At 40.7% G+C, this 20,288-nt stretch overlaps 1 protein-coding gene across 2 annotated transcripts; it reads left to right on the forward strand.

Annotated features, from left to right (window-relative positions):
- Nucleotides 1-3,002: 3,002 nt before the first annotated feature.
- LOC122351519 (insulin-like growth factor-binding protein 5) lies at nt 3,003-16,796 on the forward strand. Of its 2 annotated transcripts, none has more exons than XM_043248619.1 (4): nt 3,003-4,308; nt 12,652-12,776; nt 12,871-12,990; nt 14,325-16,796. In XM_043248619.1, the coding sequence occupies exons 1-4, from the start codon at nt 3,981-3,983 to the stop codon at nt 14,457-14,459; spliced, it is 708 nt and encodes a 235-aa protein (XP_043104554.1). In that variant the 5' UTR covers nt 3,003-3,980; the 3' UTR covers nt 14,460-16,796. The 2 variants fall into 2 exon arrangements, with proteins under 2 accessions (XP_043104554.1, XP_043104553.1); XM_043248618.1 differs by having other exon boundaries at nt 3,178-4,308; nt 12,565-12,776.
- Nucleotides 16,797-20,288: the final 3,492 nt, after the last annotated feature.

Below are 20,288 nucleotides of genomic sequence, written 5' to 3' on the forward strand. Positions count from 1 at the left end.
AGCCACATATTAACATACATGTTAACGCTTGAAATCATTAGTTTGTGTAAACAGTGCAACGCCCACAAGGCTGACTGAATAAAAGACAGATGGAGACGTTACATGACGAGAGACATTAATTTACCAATTAAGGCGTTTTTCAGACATGATGGAGAGCGAGAAATTCCTACGCTGATGTTCACAGACCACATCCTACTCATAATATTTGTACGTAGACACCTTTCTTCCTCTGACAGCATTTTTCCATCGATTTTTCACCATGTGGGCGACTGCTTTCGCAAACCGAGAAACATTTTCAAGGATTGTAAATATTCATAGAACCGGACAACACAAATAAAATATGACATAGCATGCCACTTAAGCCATCACTGACAGAAGATTGGAAAAGTTCTTGACCTTACAGATTACTGTGACACAAATGCGAACAGGGAGCAAAACATGCACTCATTAAGCAAAAAAAAATAGTATGAATTTCCACTTAGAAGTAAAGCAGAAACATACTCTACCAAGTACGCAAATACTTAACCCTCTGTACTCTAGGGGGCGATAAAGTTCAACTGTGTCAACATGTGTTTTTATTCAGGTAGCTAGAAATAAATACGTCCACGTTAACTAACATGCGCAACAAGATACCGTGCAAACGCTTTAAAACACAACTTTATTAGATATACCTTTATTTACACAATGGCAAGCATTAAAGCATCAGAATTAGCCATTGCTTATTGAGGGGTTGAGAGTTTGCATGACTCAAAGTGCATTTAGGAGCATTTTCGTAAATGTAACAGTCGGGACTGAATGTTTTAGAGTGCAACAAACCAATTCAGAGTACAAAACATCCCAGCAAACCATCGCTCATACTCACAGACGTTTGTGCTGGTGCTTTTCCTCCAAAATGGCGTCACTTCCTGGAGGATGATGTCATTAGGGAAGTGGCTGTTGTTAGTTAAAAGCATTTTAGCTGTGTTTTGCTGTGTTTTTCCGGTTTCCTCACTATATTCCTCACTATAGATGTTCAAAAATACCTAAAAAATAAGGAAAAAAAAGTGTTAATATTTGCAAACCTTTTAATGTTTTAACTCAACTGAACATCCTTCTATTTATTTATCTGTTTATTTATAACACTACTTTATACATCTTGATTAAAGAAAAGAATTTCTTAATAAAATCAGTAGATAGATAAATAGGAAATAATGTAGAGAAATTAAATTATTAGTTGTATTTGTTATAGAAAATATAATTTATATCCAATATCTTTATGATATTATTTTATAACATTACAATATTTAATAAAAAATATAAATATTTAAATAATAAATAAATATCAATTTATAAAATGTTTAACATATTAAAACATTGTGCACAAAAAGTACAAAAAAAATAATTAATTAAAAATCTCCACATGATAGGCTACTCTGGTTTGTAGTGTTCACACCAGTAATTTGCGACCGTTTATCTCCTCATTAGCAAGTGGATAACAGTTCCAGCTCGTTTCCAGTAACTTGCACTCTGCATCCATTAACTTTGTTTTATATCCAGGGATAAATACGCCGTGAGTGAACTGGGGCAATTTGATAGCTTATACGACTGGAAAACGGTCCCAGTTCAGGCCCAGAATGGTAGATCATAGATGACTCACGAAGAACTTCAGGAACAAATATGAAAACAGGCATAATTCAATGAACAGTAAAACATCTTTGCAAGCTAGACACCAGTGCCAGGAAGACAGGCGCTTCGGAGCTGTTAGTGTAAAGATGACATCAATCAGGCTTACTTTAATGAAATCTAAACATCAGTGAGACATATATTAAGCAGTAACGTTTTCAAAAACACGCATACAGAGGCAAAAGGGTCCTAAACCTCGTGTATCAAAACAGCATGTACATTCTTGACGGCTGATGTCTGTCTCTCTGACTCCTGAGTGTGAGATGTGAACGGCAGCACCGCGTAAATCTCCGGTAATGAAACGTTCAGCGTCTGCGGGCCCGCGCTCGTTCCAAGGTGAGCTTCTAACCATTGCTAACAGCTCCTTCTAGCGGTCAAAACCTCAGGTGAGCTCAATCCAGCAGCGGGACCCACGCACGGGCGCTCACTCGGGCTCGTACAGCTGCGTAAAACAAGAGTCGGCATGTATGAAAAGCACAGAACAATCAAAAGAAACGAAATGTCGTGTGCGGTTCCTTGAACCTGCCATCACGCGAGCAATCTCAAAGCAAAACAGAGCGAACCCCCGCTGATGAACTTTGCATATGGGACATGTGCGAATGCCATTTCGGAGCGCTCTATAAGGCGAATCGGGGACGCGTAAACAGCAGAGGGCCGCTTGGACACCGAGCGAACGGTGCGATTAAACGATCGCGTCTGTTAAACCTCATCTAAATTGTGGTTTCGGCAAAGTTCGGAACAGGTGGGTGTAGATTGCCTATTCTTAAACTACCACCGAGACCTCTGTAATTAAAGCTCGAACGAGACTCGGGGAAAAGCCTCTCTGCGTGAGAGAAAAGAGATTTGAAGCTTTTACCACAGTGTTCACCACACACCTCAGCCGCTTTTAATTGCGCGCTGGAGCGATACGGACTTCAACGGGTGCCATCGGGAGCCTGGCTGTTGCCGCACATGTTCCTCAGACATTTTTATATAGGATTGTTGTTACAACAGCTCAGCAGTAACGCCGTCAATTTAACCGTTCAGTAAGAGGTTGCATCATTGGCGGCCATGTGAGAAGATAGAAACGCGTGATCACATCTGGCTCTGTGGTATTTATAATGAAGGATACGTGACAGGAGTGTTATTATCCGAATCCGCGGCTTCTCCTGTTTTAATTTGATATACGCCATTCGGTTGTGACACTTTCAAAACTATTCATAACTATAGTTTTCCGTTTCTTTTCGCTGGGAATGCGTTCCACATGTTCGCAAATTCGAATTAAAACGCTCGAAAGCGTAATCGTTGTTTTGAACGGGTCAATTTGATCGTGTTTTCTATTAGCGCTGCCGGTAGTTTGTATCGGCAGCGCGCTGATTTGAACGGTTTATGGATAAGCAGTGGGTTCCAAAACTACTTTAATTCGCAGAAGACAAACATGGGAATATTATGTCAAAGTTTGAGACGCGCAGAGCAAAACAAGACGGAGTTACAGACGTTAAAACAAAACACTCCCCGTTTTCCCCTAGTCATACATGTTCTCTGCGCGCACTAATATACGGGTGGTGCCTATCAACAGAGCGATTCTAATCGTGCTCTTTTGTGTGTGTTCTCTGTGTATGTATGTGTGAGCGAGCGTCTTTATCATGTCACATCCATGTTGCCTTTTGACGCGTTTCGTCTTGAATCTGCTGGAAAGCAGCTGAGCTTCGTGCACGAATCCGACGCTATACTACCGGCCACAAAGTGCACGGAAGATCTCAGAGGAGCATATCTTCGATTTTGCATGGATTTGTGTTTTGCTCTGCGCTCTTGGCATCACTGCGTAAAAGACTGATCCTATTGCCGAGGGGGGAAAAAAGGCGCTGGCGCTGCGCCACGATCTGGCAAGTGCGCCTCCCTTCACCGCTGTTTGGCTTATTCATAGTTAGGGGTTTGGGTTTGGCTGTTTTTAAAAAGGCAAGCACTGCTGTGAAGTTGATCAGTCTGCTCAGAAAACTTCCAGAGGGGAAAGTGTTTTGGAATCGGAAAGTCCAGAATTTCAGTGCGCAACCAATTGCGCACAAACTGGACTATTGGAGAATACCCAAGTGAATCATTTTACATTTTTTTATATGTATGTATTTATATAAAAATCCAGCGGATTCTTCTTCATCACCTTTTTTTCATCAAAGACTGTTTTTATTTTCTCATTTTTTAAGACACCCCAACCTGTGCTTTCACTTTGCACGCGGAGTTTTCACTCGAATCTGAGTCAAACGTTCATGCGCTCTCATATCTAGTTCTTGCTCTCTTTTTTTCCCCATTTAAATCGGACCTCATTCAATTTGAAACGAAGTATGGCTCTTCTTGTGCTGGGTACATTTCTCACGGCGTTGTCCATCAGCGGAGGCTCTTACGTGCCGTGCGAGCCGTGCGATCAGAAGGCGCTCTCCATGTGTCCTCCGGTCCCGGTGGGCTGTCAGCTGGTGAAGGAGCCCGGCTGCGGCTGCTGCTACACTTGCGCTCTGGCGGAGGGGCAGGCGTGCGGGGTGTACACCGGTACATGCACGCACGGACTGCGCTGCCTGCCGCGCAACGGCGAGGAGAAGCCGCTTCACGCCCTGCTGCACGGCAGGGGAGTGTGCACGAACGAGAAGGGATACAAACCACCGCACCCACCCATTGGTAAGTTCACTGGAAAGCAGTGCGCCTTTGTTGCACGGAAGCATTGTTGCGTTGAGATCGTGTATCTGGTGGGAACTTTGTGGCTTGCGCTGATCCAGTTTTATGGCGTGCGCATGTTTCTGCATGAGCTTTTCTGTGTTGTGGCCGGGCTGCGCTGCTCAGTGCTGTTTTCCATCATATTCCAGCGCTGTAGATTACCAGGATTAGCGAAGCCTGTTTATGTTTCATCCAAAGCCAATTATTAACAAAACGGTTTCCATCTTCACGCCGCAAAGGCACTTATACAAAAAGTACAGTGGTGGTGCCGCGTTTTTTGGAAATGTACCATGGTATTTTTGGACGCACCTAAGAGTATGATGTAAATGCCACTCGAGTACCATTGTATTATCATCACAAAGGTTCAAATTTGAGCATTATAAAAAAAGAGTATGGAATAGTTGTATTTCTTAGTCATGATCAATTGGCAATTTTTGGCATGGTGTCATTGGGACTGCATTTGGACATATACCATGGTACTACCATAGTAGTATGTTTTGTAAGTTCCCATATAATGGCAACACTGTGCCAAGTCACTACCACTGTACTTTTTAAGGGGATATATCAATGTACCACAGTAGATACCATCACTGTACCATTTTTGGACGAAGCTGCATCTATATTATCATGTTATGCATTTGCATAGAAATGATGTGCAGCAAAATGTATGAAACTTGTAAATAAAAATATTAACCTATATGCTCTTTGAAGGCAAAGTTTCGTTGCATTTAAATGGAACAGAAGCAAAGCAGCATCAGATTCAGCAGAACTGCATAATTTAGTACGTTCCTCAGAACTGAGTTAAGACGGCTCGAGATGCATAACTCCATGCAGTTTTGCTTTGTGTATAGTTATGGTTTGCTTTGGCAATGGCATTTGTTTGGTGCTCTATTGACGTTAGGGACTCCATTGTTATGATCACACCTCTCATCATTGCATGGTGTACCCACGCCTCATGATATTCTTGATTGAGATTCTACGTTGCTCTGAATTTAGGTCTAAGTCTGTGGGTGGTGTTGAGGGTCGGATTACCGTTCAAAGATTAAATCCAAGGGGAGGAGGGTAGCCACAGTGTCTCTACAAGCCAACCTATGTGCAAAAATCACACGTTTGCAAAGAGTAATCATGCACGGCATGCGTATTTATTTACATTTACGGCATACTTTTATTCAGCGCACTCAATTCAAGCTTTCTTCTGGAATCGAACCCCTAACCGTGGCGTGGTTAGTGCAGCGCTCTACCAGTTGAGCTACATGAACAAAACTAGCGCATTTGCCTACAGAACTATATCTTTTAGGACTACACAAATGTTTTATCCAACATATTCTCAAAACAGACGAGGTTGAATTCGGTCGTGGGCTTTCACCACGAACGCTTGTACACAAATACAACCCCCTCACACACAGGTGCACGTCAGAAACCTGTTTGTCTCTATCTGAAGTCCCCTGATGAGTGCGGTTGCTGGTTTACCCCATCTGTGATTGCAGTGGGCACACAGTCGAGCCCTTGTGATTCAGCAGAATGTCTGTGGAGCCGATCTATCAAGAGCTGTTCGTCAAGCATGGGGATGAATTTAGAGGGACGCTTCTAGCCTCCTGTGGTATTCGGTTTCAGCCTGGTTTTACTAGCTGGGCAGGACAGACAGAGAGGGAGAGAGAGAGAGAGAGTGAGAGAGAGAGGGAGAGAGGGAAAGACGGAGAGAGGTCAAGCGTCCTTGCCCGCATTAGGATTCATAGCCTTTTGGCCCCGTGTCTTCCCGATTCATTTTTATTCCCCCAGCACGCCTTACTTTCACAGTTGTACAAACATAAAATTGAAATACAAGTTTAAATAGAATCACGTCTCACTCACGTGAATAGTGTCATACCTTCATGCTCTTGAATGCTGCCGCTCACGGTTTAAAGACTCTGCGTTCGGAGCCAAGTACAATAGGCGATGCCAGATTGTCATTTAGCTCCAGGATTGGCAAATACTGCAAATCTGCCAAAGATCACAAGGGAGACTTTCTGTTCGGACATGCCATGTGGAACTCGGACGCAGTTGCCAACAGATATGACTACTGGCATCTTCGCCCAAAAAGAACTGTAACAACTGTAACATAAAGAAATGGGCCGAAAGCAATTGGCTGGTGAATTCGGTTATTTTGATATCGCTGATTTATACGCTTTATTTACCCACTAGAGACGTAGCCATAACTAAACAACGATTACAAGGGAATGTAATGCAGTTGTTCTTCTATTGCCTGTCTGTCATCCCATTTTTATATTTTGCCAAAGGCCAAATTCACAGAAACATATAGTCGCTTGCAACATCACACTGACACCGAAATATATACGGCTCGCTTCACTGAATAGCACCTGAATAGATCTCTTGCTCTTTTTGAAAGTGATGCCCAGCTTTTTGATAACTACATAGCTGAACACTTTCTTCTCTTTTTTAACCATAATCCCAATAGTGCCTGTATATCAAGTGCCCGGTCATCTCTTCAGAGGTATGCAAGTAGGGAACCTATTTGGCACGCTTAAATGACTTCTTCCAGTAAAGTTTAACAGCAATCTGTCCAGCGTGTATTTGTCATTGGCACCTGGAAAGCTAGCGAGTGAGTAACAGCTGTGAAGAAAATCAGCTCACACAGTAGTCTCGTCTCTGTCAGAAACGTGATTCCCGGGCAGCGACATCCTCACGCTGGGCCCTGCTTAAATAGGAACACATGTCCGGCTGACCAAAACAACGAATGGACAAAAACAATCTATTTAATCTATGGGTTTACTGCTCACGTTTAGAAAATGTAAGCAGACAGCAGGGCTCTAACCATGTGGTTGAGCAGAAGACTCCGACCTGTTGAAACCTCCTGTCATGTGCTTCGGGGCGGTGGAGGGGGAGCCGCAGTGTCACGTTTCTTCAGGGAAGGAGAACAAAAGGTGCCTAATTTCTTGCCTGCAGCACAGGTTCAGATGTGGTTCCAAAGCGCTGCCTCATATTTTGTGCCCTGCAGGATTCTCAGGAGGATAGATAAGATACAGCACAAGACAAAATCATTAGTTCTGTTACAGTTGTTACATTTAGTTGTTGAGGATCACGGGAAAGGCGGTGTGGTGACCGAATTTGGCCGGCTTACGGTAGCTGATTCATTCGAAAATGACTGGTAAAGCTCATTCTCTAAACCCCAGACACGTTGTGTGCATGACAAGTCTACTTCTTATTGCACTAATAGCGGGTGAAATGACCTAAACCGTATTTTATGAGTAACTCTATAACACCCTAAAACAGTAATTGCAACATACTGACGTTATTTTTGCTGTAAATTTAATTAAATAAATGGTTTACATGTTACGATCATGATTACACTCAAAATATGTACTATTTTTACTATGTAAGTGCAATTAAAAATATATTTCTGATCTCACTTCACTGGCATAAGCATTAGCGAACTAAGTGGCAGCTTAAGGCCCCGTGGCCACCAGAGGTCCCCCAGGAGTAACCTACATTAAATGACTTTTTATTAAATTTTTTTTAATTTGTGATATTTTATGTCAATGAGTAATGGTAATTATATAAAAGCACAGTAAATAATCTGTACATATCATTTTATTATTTCCATGTCGTTCCACGTTCCGCATCAGCCAAAGAGCTAAATTAATCGCGTTTTGGGGGTGGACGGGGAACAAATTCAACGTGTAGGTTTTGTGCAAGGTCATCGTTAGCTAACTACGATCATTCTTGTTATTTCCATTGAACTCTATTGGTCGCGAGAGAACTTGCGATCATAGTTGCTTTTGGGAAACGCACCCCTGATCAGATCGGACCTCAGTTAATTAGCATAGCTAATGCTAATGAGTTTGAACGTCAAAACATCAGCAAATAGACATTTTAATATAATATAACATTTCATTTGATTAAAGTTTTTGTCTTCTGCGTGAAAGTAACTTTCCTGGGTATATCATTTTGTAATAAAAATAAGATTTCGTTTAGCCCACCTTTTGGGTGCCATTAGCTAGATATATATCAAGAGTTGCTGTTTTACAGATACTCTCTGTTGTTTAATATTTATTATAAGAACATATAACTTTTAAAATAAAATTTTATTTATATTTGTGTTCTGTAAAGGCATTGTTTGCTGGTTTATTTGGCCAGTTTTCAGTACACCACATTAAGTATGCCAGTGTAAATTAACACCTGACCAAACTTGTTAGTTTGCAACTGTTACAATATAAAAATCACAGAAGAGTAAAAACTTACCAGGCAAACGATAGCATGACGTGAGCAACACTACAACAAACAAAACTGATCATGGATGTGTTAGATTTGTGCGAATAAACAAGCTTTGACAATGACCAGTTATATTGCCGGCACCGAGGGGCCCCCAAATAAAATTCCCCCGTAAAACCTTGGGCGCACACAAACAAAATGAATATTCATGAAGAAATCACATCAAATAACACTAAAAATATTACTTGGCATATAAAAAGAGCAGTTATGATGTTAAATTCAGAGCCATAACATAAACTCAGCAAAAACAATGTCTTTACATTACACTCCATATAAAAAAGTCGGGGACACATCTCACTTCATATTTCCACATTACTGTTTGTTTTTCTTCTTCTCATGTGTAAATAATGTAAAGCAGTCCGGCCCTCTGATAGCCATGCAAATATGTCTGCCATGGTGTAACTCAGTATACCAAAATCTTGTATCGCGCAGCTGTAACTCATACAGTTTAAAATCTTCAAAATATCCCATCCTTCATTCCTTATAATGTTTCAAATTAGGCTTTTGTTCACTTTCCCTTCATAACTAATTGCACTATTATTATATACCATCTTAACAGTAATTATAAAGTTTGATGTGGTTTGTATGGCTACAGTTTGCTTGGAAAAAGCTAGAAGATCCTGCCTAGTTTAGAAGTTTAGTTTAGAAGTTTAGAAGAGGAAAGATTGTAGCTAGATAGTCTTGGTGGAAAGATGCCTTGAGCTTACAGACAGTATCGCTCTCTTGCCATTGTCTGAGCTAATTGAAATCAGCAACTGGGAGTGATCCATTGATGTCCTGAAGAGCACCTCCTGAGTTCATGTTTCGGAGTGTTGATGACATGAGACACGGCCAGGCGATGAAGAGGTGCGCACATGTGCTTTCAGCCTGAAGGGCATCGACAGGTGTCATCACTTTGCATTGTCCTGAATTACAGGGGACTTGTTTGAATAGTAAGTTGCATGATGGCTTTCTTGGTCGTAACCGATAGTGTATTGCAACATGGAAACTTTTATCCCAAATCGGCCAGGACTTGCTCTCAATGTTGCTTTGTAGTTTGCAATTACCCCAGTTTTAACTAGCATTAGGGCTCGAATGCATTCGTGGTGTTTTCTTTAGTTTGTGGCATGCTTCTCTGCTACAGAGGCCCAAACATGTTGTGGACACCGTCCAGGCTTTAAATATTTAGCAGTGGAACCTTGCCAGAGATGCCATGGTCGGTCCGTGACAATGAACGCAAGACAAAGCAGAATGGCCTGCTTCAAGAACGACTTTCAAAGGCGAGCTAGTCTGAATATTTAACAATAGCAAGACCTCATTCCAACCATGCATGCTAATAAGACACTAAAACACGTGGTTTGGGGGCCTTAAGGAGCATTTCTCGGCTTGTTTGGCAGCATGTTCTTTAAAAAAAAAGAATCGGAAAAGGTGACAAAGCAACTCAAAAGGAGATCTGCTTTCATCATTAGCCCCCAAGCTGTAAGAAACCGTGGATATTCATGAAGTATAATTGCCCAGCGCATGTGTAAATTATTAAACAGAGCCCTATCAGATGCATCTCCTTTGGCCAAGCTCGGGTCCCTTTATCTTAATGAAAAGTTTTGCAAGACCAAGAGGAGAGACACCAATACCTCTTCTGCATTCTTTCCAAAGCTCATTTGAATAGACAGGCTACACGTGATACGTCTGGTTTGGCCGGGCTCCAGGTTCTTGGCTGTGTGTCAGATGTTAAACACAGACCCGCTAAACCTTTACAAGCCGGGGACCACGAGCATGGAAAAAGTGATTTTGGTCCTCACTCCAAAAAGCCTACAACAGAAAAGACGAATTTAGTGGTTTGTAAACTCTAGGCATTGTTGATTTCGCAAACACGGTGCGTTTGTGCCACGCACAAAGAGGAAAAATCACAAAAACAGCCATAAGGAATTGTGCCAATGCAGCCATCCTGTGCCCTCCCATTTAAAGTCTACATTTCCAAGCCATGTAAATCTTCCTCTAGGCAAACATCCCTACAACATTTCCATGAGGTGATCTCAGATTAGGTGGCTTCAGGAGCCCAAACCTGCGGGGAAATCTGTACAGAAATTTCAGTCTGCCAAGTCATGAGTTGAGGGATTGATTTCAAAGAGACAGCACCATGCTCTGATTGTAACTTCAGAAGCCAGGAAACCAATTCCTGTAATGACCAGGCACCCGCCCCATGCGTCTCCAGGTCAGACAGACTCTTTCACCACCGGGCTGCTCCAGAACACCCTGCCCCAGTCCGCAGCAATGTGAAGCTCTGGAGCTCAGGGGGACTGTGAGGGCAGCTATCTCAATCATTTCTGCTGGCTGCCTCAGCTGTCTGATAATGCCCTCTTGGCTGTATGCACAAAAATACTTGGCAACCCAACAGCATCGATGTTCAGGCCTGAATCTGAATGTCCATTTCTATTCTGTCTGATTCTCCAATGATTTCTTTTCTAGCTGTTAAACTTGTTTTTTTTTTAGTTATTTTAGAACATCAAGTCAGCTGAGTAAAAACAAGAAAGGTTTCCCTGTCTACTAGCTTTAACAAAAATAAATAAGGTAGATTTTTTTTGTTGAATTTTATTTTATTTCATATAACCAAAGTGCAAAAACAGGTGTGCATTTGTCAGCTTTTTACAATTATTTCACAGTTATGTCCCAATTTAGAATATTGATGTAAATGGATTTAATGCCTAATGAATTTCATGCCAGCATTAGATCTGAAAGGAAACAACATTACACTTTATTTTTTACACAATAAACCACAATCCTAAACAAAAACAGTAAATCCTATTAAAATGCCATTTTAAAATGTAATATTAATTTATCAGATGATTTTTGTTGGTTTGGATGGTTAAATGTCAATGCAATTATATATCCTGACTTTGTATGCTTAGTGATAATGACCTGTTAATCTCCTCTGGATGTACTATGTTTGGCTTCTCTCTGCATGGTTTAAGTGTTCAGTTTTATGAAGCTCGGCTTTGTCCAACAGTATTTGACTTTAGTGGAAAGACAGTTTATAAGTAGAGGCATGTATCCTGTGGAGTTTTACTATCAAACTATACGTGCTTGAATTACTTGTTCTGTAATATCTCCACATTTTCCCCCGGACACATGTCGACAGTTACTACCCACCTAGCTTTAGATTCCTGCAGAAGAACATTGAGGTTGTCATGGTGTTATGGTTACTGAGACTTCAAAGTTCTTCACGCATGTCTCCGAGCTGTTAGGTATCCTTTGAAAGGCATTTCTGTTCTCACTCTTAAATCATACACACACTCTCAATGTAATTAACAGAACTATTCAGCGGTATAAAACAGAGGTACGTTCAGTGTTTACTGTAGGTTGTGCACCTAAATGAATTTTGGAGAAATCCCACCAAATGGAATGAGATATTGGATTATTATTAACCCAGTTGGTTGTTTAGTCAGGCAAAGTGTTTTGACCTGGGATAGGTTGAGTATGGGGTGGTCATCAGCTGTTGATCTTGCCACGAGCCTCTGTAAACAAATGCATAGGAAACATTTGGTGGAAAAACAGTTGCTTTCATGTTTACGCTCTGGAAACTCATTAGCAAGTAGGTTGTGTAAATATCTGAAAGCATTTGGGGAGGTTTTATAAGGATTTTATAAGTCAAATTTCATTTTTAATTGTTGAACTCGGATGTAGGACATTACTATTGTTTGCTAAAGCAAATTACTATTGTGTTATTGTGCCAATGCAATCAGCTTTACGACTGCAAACCACATTCGGCTTTTGCCTGGTGGAGGGTAATATCTTATACATTAACTCGATAAATCTAGAGACATAAATATAATAAACAATAACAGAGATGCAAAACACCATATGAACTCCCTGGCAACCACTTTAACATCATGCTAATGATTTTTGCACTGGCACTCACATTCCCATGCAGTAAAAATCTAGTTAATGCTTATTATTTGATTCTCTTTGTCTTAGATCGCGAATCAATAGAGCATGATGATACAGTGAAGCCAGACACGACTGAAGACCAGATTCCTAAAATTCCCCTTTACCCCAAACCAGACGTAATCAACAGCAAGAAGCATGCTGCCGTGCGCAAGGACAAGAAGAAACAACAGGAGAAGCATCGGTCACTGGGGTCGATGGACTACTCCCCGCTTCCCATCGACAAACATGAGCCTGAATTTGTAAGTTGTGTGACGCAGCAGCTGCAGTAAAATGATAGCTAGGCGATAAATGCTGAGGTGATGATGCAACTCACCATGTGTTCGTCTGACACAGGGTCCCTGCAGAAGGAAGCTGGATGGAATCATTCAAAGTATGAAAGATACCTCCCGCATCATGGCTCTTACCCTCTACCTGCCTAACTGTGACAGGAAGGGTTTCTTCAAGCGCAAACAGGTAAGAGTCTTTTATTGTATAATAATATTAACATTGACATCTAATATGATGAAATCGTTTTTAAATCGTTGATTAACAACGTCAGTCAATGTTAAAGGAACAATGTTAAAGGAAAACAGGCTCAGTCTTCAACTCCCCCAGAGTTAAAAAGTTTAAGTACCATTTTTGAATCCGATCCTTCATTATTACGCTGGAATTAGAATATAGTTCCTAGTCATATCGGCCTAGAAAACCGCAACTTTTAATTTTCCGTTGGGCTTTGTACTTTGTAAATACAGAAGAGTCTAATCAGATTCAATGATCTACGCTAAGCTATGCTAAAAGTGCCAGACCCGGAGATCGACTGAATGGAAAACTCCACTTTTTAACTCTGGGAGAGTTGGAGAATGAGCCTATTTTCAAAAAAAGTGGAATATTCCTTTAACTCACGAAGAATCGTTGCGCAATACAATGGTTTTCCTTTGAGGAATGAATCTGCATTTTTGATTACTGAGTGAATCAGTAAGTCACTCGCTTTTTGAACAAATCGGTTCAGTCAGTGATTCGAATGACTAAGTTAAAAAGACCGCCCATGTTGCCACCTATTGGTGAATCGATGTAATAAAAATCCCACCATACGTAGATTGTCAACCAGTCTGGGAAATTTATACTTATATAAAATTTATTTATATATATATATAAATTAACTTTTTGTCTAATTTCGCCTTCAAAATATAGTCTCATCATTTACACGATATGCAAATTAAATGTGACAAATGTGACCTGCATATTAGACATATCTTATTTTAGGTCTCTTCTGTTAATCTTTATTGCCTTAAATCCCTGTACATTCTTTGATTAATCACTAAATAAAGAAGACCATTTCTAACCCTGTTGTTTAACTTGGTTGTAGCCTTGTTTTTCTTGATAATATAACATTTTAAGCTGTAATGTTTTATTATCCAGTCTACTTAAACAATTAGCTGACTGACTGAATTTTAAGATAATGCTAAGTCTTGGATTCCCACTGTCTATGGGCATTATAATCGACACAGTCCCCTGCGTCGAAATTGCTAATCTTTTGGGGGATTTTTCAAACTACACCACACAAGAAAAATTGGTTAGACTATATTTTAAGGTGTCAGTTACAGCGTTATTATACATTTGAGCACTGACTAATATTCATTAACTACTTACTATATGGCTAGGGTTAGCATTGAGGTTTGGCATAATTACGTGTGAAACAATAAAGTGTTATCGAAATATTTTATAACAGCATACCATCCGGTCCTAGTTGAGGCGTTTCAAGTTGAGTTTGCAGTTTTATGACCCTTTGTCCCTTGTCCACCCTGCAGTGCAAGCCCTCCCGTGGCCGGAAACGAGGCATCTGCTGGTGCGTGGACAAATACGGCGTGCAGCTGCCCGGCACTGACTACAGCGGCGGTAACATCCAGTGCAAGGATTTGGAGAACAGCAACAACAACGAGTGAGAATCAACCCACCCTGATCACCAGACCTAGGGCCCACCTCCTTGTCCTGTCCCACCAGTCTACCCGCCAGTCACTTTGAGATTTTGATGCAAAACGACAAAGAAACACAACAGCTATTACAAATACGAACAATCAGACTAAAAAAAGAAAATTTTAAAGTGAGATAATCCACAGGAATGGTTTTGACTGAGCGCTCATCTCTATCTCACTGGACTCAGCCAATCAGAGGAGTCCCCTGCTAGAGCTGAGTCCCGGCAACAACAATAAAAAAAAAAAAATTGCTAAAAAAATATATACATGCAATTATATATTTTTATAGAAGCTGGGGTTTGAGCACCATACTGTTTTGTTTAAAGTTAACATAAAACGAAAAAACTACAAAAAAAGAATATATGGCATGTTGAATATTAACAGGGCTATCTTGGTCTTTTACATCTTTTGCTGTCAAGGTATCAAAGGAGATAGCAGGAACTTTTACTATTTGAAAAAAAAAACGTGTTGTTTTCCAAAAGAAAAGAAAGAAGGGAAAACACATGGTAGAGATCTGCTGATACAGTCATCTCTATCTGGCTTTTTTTGGTCCTGTCAGAGCACTTATTCATTGGGGAACCTGCTTGGAAATGTGTAACTTCACCAAGTTCAGTGTATGCGTGTATGTACGAGCGTGTGCTTTCGTGTGCACGCGTGTGAGCAATGAAATACGGCGATAGCTTTCAAAAAAAAAAAGAATGTTTTTTTTTTTGTGTGTATATCCTCCCAGAACGTAGTAAAACCAAGATCCCATTTAGACAAATCTGTTTCAGTGGCTCTAGACTTTGTAGCTTACCTAACATGCCAACCGTGCCTATGTAAACAGACGCTGCCACGCAGAGTTACACGGGGTCCCGAACAAAAAAAAAACAAAGTAGACACAGAATCAATCAGTGCCCACGCCTAGAAACGAAAAGGCCACTCTGGAATAGTTTCGTATCAGATATTGTGGCATCTGGGCCGAGTTAAAATCGAGACAGATGCTGTAACCCTTAAACGCTCCCAGCATTTGCGTTTGAACTTTGACGGATGTTCACCGCGCAGAGCGGTAGTTTCTTTCTGTCTGTAATGTTTCGTTTTTCTTTTCTGAACAACTTTTGTTATGTGCTGTTTGCTTTGACTTCATGTTGGTAATGACAGTCCACTTATGAGCCATGTTCCTCGACCATGCGGTTTCACTGAAATAGGTGCAACCTTGGTATATTACCTTTAACTCTAGATTATTGAATGTGTTTTCTTTTATTTTTGTTTTGTTATCCTTAACAAACAACCACAAACATCAGGTGCTCAGCAGAGGAGTGTTAGCATTATCAATTTGCATATTTCCATCTGACCTGTCACAATGACAACTTGCTCATTTGAATGCAGGTCGGACCACTTTCTAAGCTCCGCCCACTTAGACTGTTCACCAATAGGTAATAGCTCTTTTGGTCAGCACGATGACACGTTTCATTTGTATTCCTGTATTTCATCTGTTTTATTAACCGAGATGGAAACAGAAGGTGCATTTCACTCCAGCGTCGTTCAGTGTGAGTTTCTGTGTGCAAGTCTCAGTGCCTTCCTACATGCAAATACATTTGAATGGTGACGTGAATGTTACACAATAGCCAAGGGGAACGAAACAACCTTTTTATATTGACGAAGGACCTCAGTTGCGTTCAAATACAGCATCAGATTAGATATGAAATCCGTTACACTACATTGTATGTCAAGCAGCTATCAGAAATCGCTCCCTGCGCCGAGGCTAAGATAGGGAGAGACCGTACTCCAGCTAGCGCTAGCTCATTTACTGTTATTTCACTTATGAATAAGCTGACGATTGATTTGACAGAGACTGCAAATGTGTGTAATTGCTGACTAGAGTATTTTCGAACAAGCTATACATCACACAGGGATACTCACCGGTCGGCTCTTGAAGAGTGAGTGAAGCCATTTCCCTGCCACAGTGGGTCCATCCGGATCTTATTTCAGGGCCTGAATGATCATAGTTTCACTGCTGGGAGGGGGCTGAAAAAAATAGTCGCTAACACCGTACCCTGTATAGGGCTGCATTTTTCCAGATCGTGCAAGTACCCATCATAACCGGGCCTGGATGGAAGTCCGTGTGGGTCTGGCTGTGTTTTGAAATAACCATGGGTCTGCAGAATGTAACTGTTGCATGTCAAAAAAGAATCGTGAATGACAGCTGGCTCTCGAATGATGGAGGTGGCATGAAAAAGAAAGAGTGAGTTCAGGGTGTGCGGGTTAAGCAGACTTTTGCAGGTGTCTCGAGTATGTCGTGGAGGCCTAGCGGCCTCTTTTATTGCACAATTAGCCTTGTAGGTGACTGTCACCACGGGGCGAAATCAGTAATCAGCATTATCCAGATTCTGGTCCATGCCGAAAGCCCCCTCCCCCATTTAAGAAAAAAAAAAACAGCTTGCACTTAATTCCTTACCTTGCCACGCGTTTAGTGCCGTCTCAAAGTGAATCTCAGTTCAGGTATAGGAGCAGGAGCAGGCCTCGGACAGATACCCTGCCTGAGTACCTTTGACAGGGGCTTCACGGCCCAAGCCTGAAACCCACATCATCATTCAGTGGGTTTACCAGTAACACAACTCTACCAATCACAGTCTATTCTCCATCTACTCTTAATAGACTTTGCGTCTCAGTGATATCCGGGAAGAAGGAGAGCGGGTGAGAGCCTCAAGCGGTGATCTTGTGCTGGGCCTCCTTTCACAACACACAATACATACTGCAAAAAACTTTTTCTGAATCAGTATTTGTGTCTCGTTTTCCAGTAAAGTCATCCATGACTTTAAGACTAGTTGAATTTACTTAAAAAGCAAAGTTTTCAGAACATATCTTGAACAACATTTAGGTACACGTTTGGGTAAACGAAAAACGACTTTGCACCAATCTAAAATTCATGCACTCATCTTTACTTTTCAAACCAGTTTGACTTACTTTCTTCTGTGGAACACTAAAAGAGAAGGTTGGTAAGATGTCCAAGCTGCTCACGATTTGTGAGAGGAACGTAATTCAAATTTTGCTTGACAGCTGTGGCAACCCTTCACTTTCACTTTATAGAAAAGTGCTGCTTGGGTATCCTGCTCTAAATTTGTATTCCATGGAAGAAAGATTATCAGTGAGTAAACAACGCTAGTATTTTCCTATGATTCAAATTCTTTGAAAACGAGTGTTGTCAAATGATTTTTTTTAAGAAGGTCTAGATATTTGTACTGAAAAACCAGACAAAAATACTAAATTTTGCAGTGCTTCACACTTCACAGTAGAATGTTTAGATGGACAGTCTCGAATCTGATAAGCAGGCATGCAACAAGTTGAAAACCATGAATGTTAAAAGACGATGCACTTTGGCTGAAAACTACTTTACCTTGTTTCCCCAGGTTGTAGAATCCATCTGGGTGTCATTGTGAGAATGGGAAAGAAATGTCATTAATGTGACTTTGATCCGTTCTGATTTGTAATTAGAGGTAACAGACTATCGATTGCCAGGACGCAGCATGTTGCTTTTGTGCTTATCTGCTTTCATCAGATTCGAATCTCATACTTGGGTAGACAGCAGTTTTCATAACTACAGTAGAAACGACAGGTTTTCTTTCTTTCTCTGAATGCATAACAGTTTTTTTTCCTTTATTGCTTTTTTTTTTGTGGATGAGAAAAGACTTGATGATTGACCACCTAAATGTGGCTTAAACTGGCATGTGAAAAAGACCCATTAGTGGCTGGAGGACTCTAAAATGTTCAGCATTTGGAACTCTTATTAAAAACAATAAAATGGAAAAAAAAAACTCAAATTATTAAGAAAGTGAATATCACTGTGTAATATTTATTCAACTTGTAATTTATGTACTCTTTTAACCTTTGTCTTTTTTTTTTGTTATGACAAAGCATTTATTTAAATAAAGTTATGTATTCATTTAAGCTTGTGCAATAAATTTATTTCTTACATGACAGGAATCGGATCTTGTTTATGAGAACAATTTAAATACAGATTTATTACTAGCCAAGGCAGTAACCACGGGACAGTTTCCCAGATGTCACACCATTATCACACATTGCATGCAAATATAAAGACAACTGATACTGCGGGACTTCAATCCAATCCAATAGGCACACTATCTTGAAATGATCATAACACTTACCAAATATATACACTGCTATTAATCCATCAGGATGGCAGGAATGATCCGGGTGCAATCGACAACAAATTTCAGCAATAACAACCTGATTTTGTAATAAAAAGCAACAGTAAAGCACTTATGATCGACACACTTGAAAGCCTTATTGATCAAATGCGATAGAATGAGACTAGTGATAGAATCACTTGATCTTATTTGTAAAGCTACTATCAATTCTCGGTCATCAATGGCATGAAAATATTAAGCGTTTAATTAAAACTTAATTAAACATTACGTTTTGCATGATACACTTTCCACATTTCATAATAAAGTAATTCAAACTATTAAATAGCATAAATGGGATTATATGAATTATGCATTAACCACAGCATTATCCTAGGATGCTATTTAAACGATATTAAAACGGTTCACAAACATGCTGTCAGATCATCAGTTCATCATTCGTAGCAATATCTCAGCAATATTTTCAAACATGCTTTTACTGCATAATGCATGCATATGCATTAACAAAAAAACAATGTTAATATCTGTATAAACCACCGTAATCATAAAGAAAAGGTGTATATGTTTGCACGTAATCACATGTGTGCAAACACAGTCATACATACATACGCTACAGTCATATGGTCAGTCCACTCGGAATCTATGACATGCACGCATTGTTCGTCTGCTAATTCAGTTGTCTTCATTGATGAATCAGGATTTGGGTGATTAACAGAGGAGCCCAGAGGAACTCGGCATTACAGGATACAGGTTTATTTTGGGTGAAGACTTACTGCATTTAAACTCTGCCCAGAGGCAAGGCACCTGGCTTTCCACAGAAGTCAAAGAGATTGCTCAGGAACAAGGAAGTCATTTACCAAGAGCCCCAACTTCAAGGGGGATCTCTGACCGGCAGAAAGGACCGACATCTCCATTCAAATAAGTGAGGACAGTACAGATAGATAATGTGGAGCCATGTTTTATCACAAACCCCCCGGGCACGTTAGCACAACATTTCATGACTCAAGCCAAGCCAAAAAGGCAAAAGTGCCACTGATAAGAGCCTATTTTGCAAAAGATTGTTAATAAACAGGTTGAGAGTGCATTTCTAACATGTTTTCTCGGGAGTTCAGAGCCAAACCTCTACTAGTAGTGTTGCCTCTTCTCTGCCGATTCATTGTGTGCATTTTATTTTTAAATGTGATGTGAAATAGGTCTTGGATAGCGGGTTGGAGTCTGGCGAGACTTTAGTCGCCTCGAGGTAATCACTAATGCAGACATACAGGTGAAGCTCTTCCTGGGATAACTCAGGTTTACGGACTCCAGATGTGACGGATCAGGGCTTTGTCCGCAGTCAAGCAGCATTCATTTGTAAGAGCCAGATCAAGTAAGGGGAAACGAAGCAGACCCAGAGAGGAACACGTGTCGGCGATTTGATTTGTGGGGCAGTGAACATGACAATTACTATAGCCTTCAAAGAAACTGACAACTGCATTTTAGACTTCAAAGCACTCACATCTCTTTTATCACGCAATTAGCTAAACAACTATAGATGGCTCCATCTTATCACAACATGTGGCTCTCCACACCACTCTTTCGCCTCAGAACACAATGATTAGAGTTTAGCGTTTCATCCTCGGCCGGTCCCTGCTTGAGGTAGGCCGCTGTTGCA

The sequence above is a fragment of the Puntigrus tetrazona genome, chromosome 9, assembly GCF_018831695.1.
Source record: "Puntigrus tetrazona isolate hp1 chromosome 9, ASM1883169v1, whole genome shotgun sequence".
Lineage (NCBI taxonomy): Eukaryota > Metazoa > Chordata > Actinopteri > Cypriniformes > Cyprinidae > Puntigrus > Puntigrus tetrazona.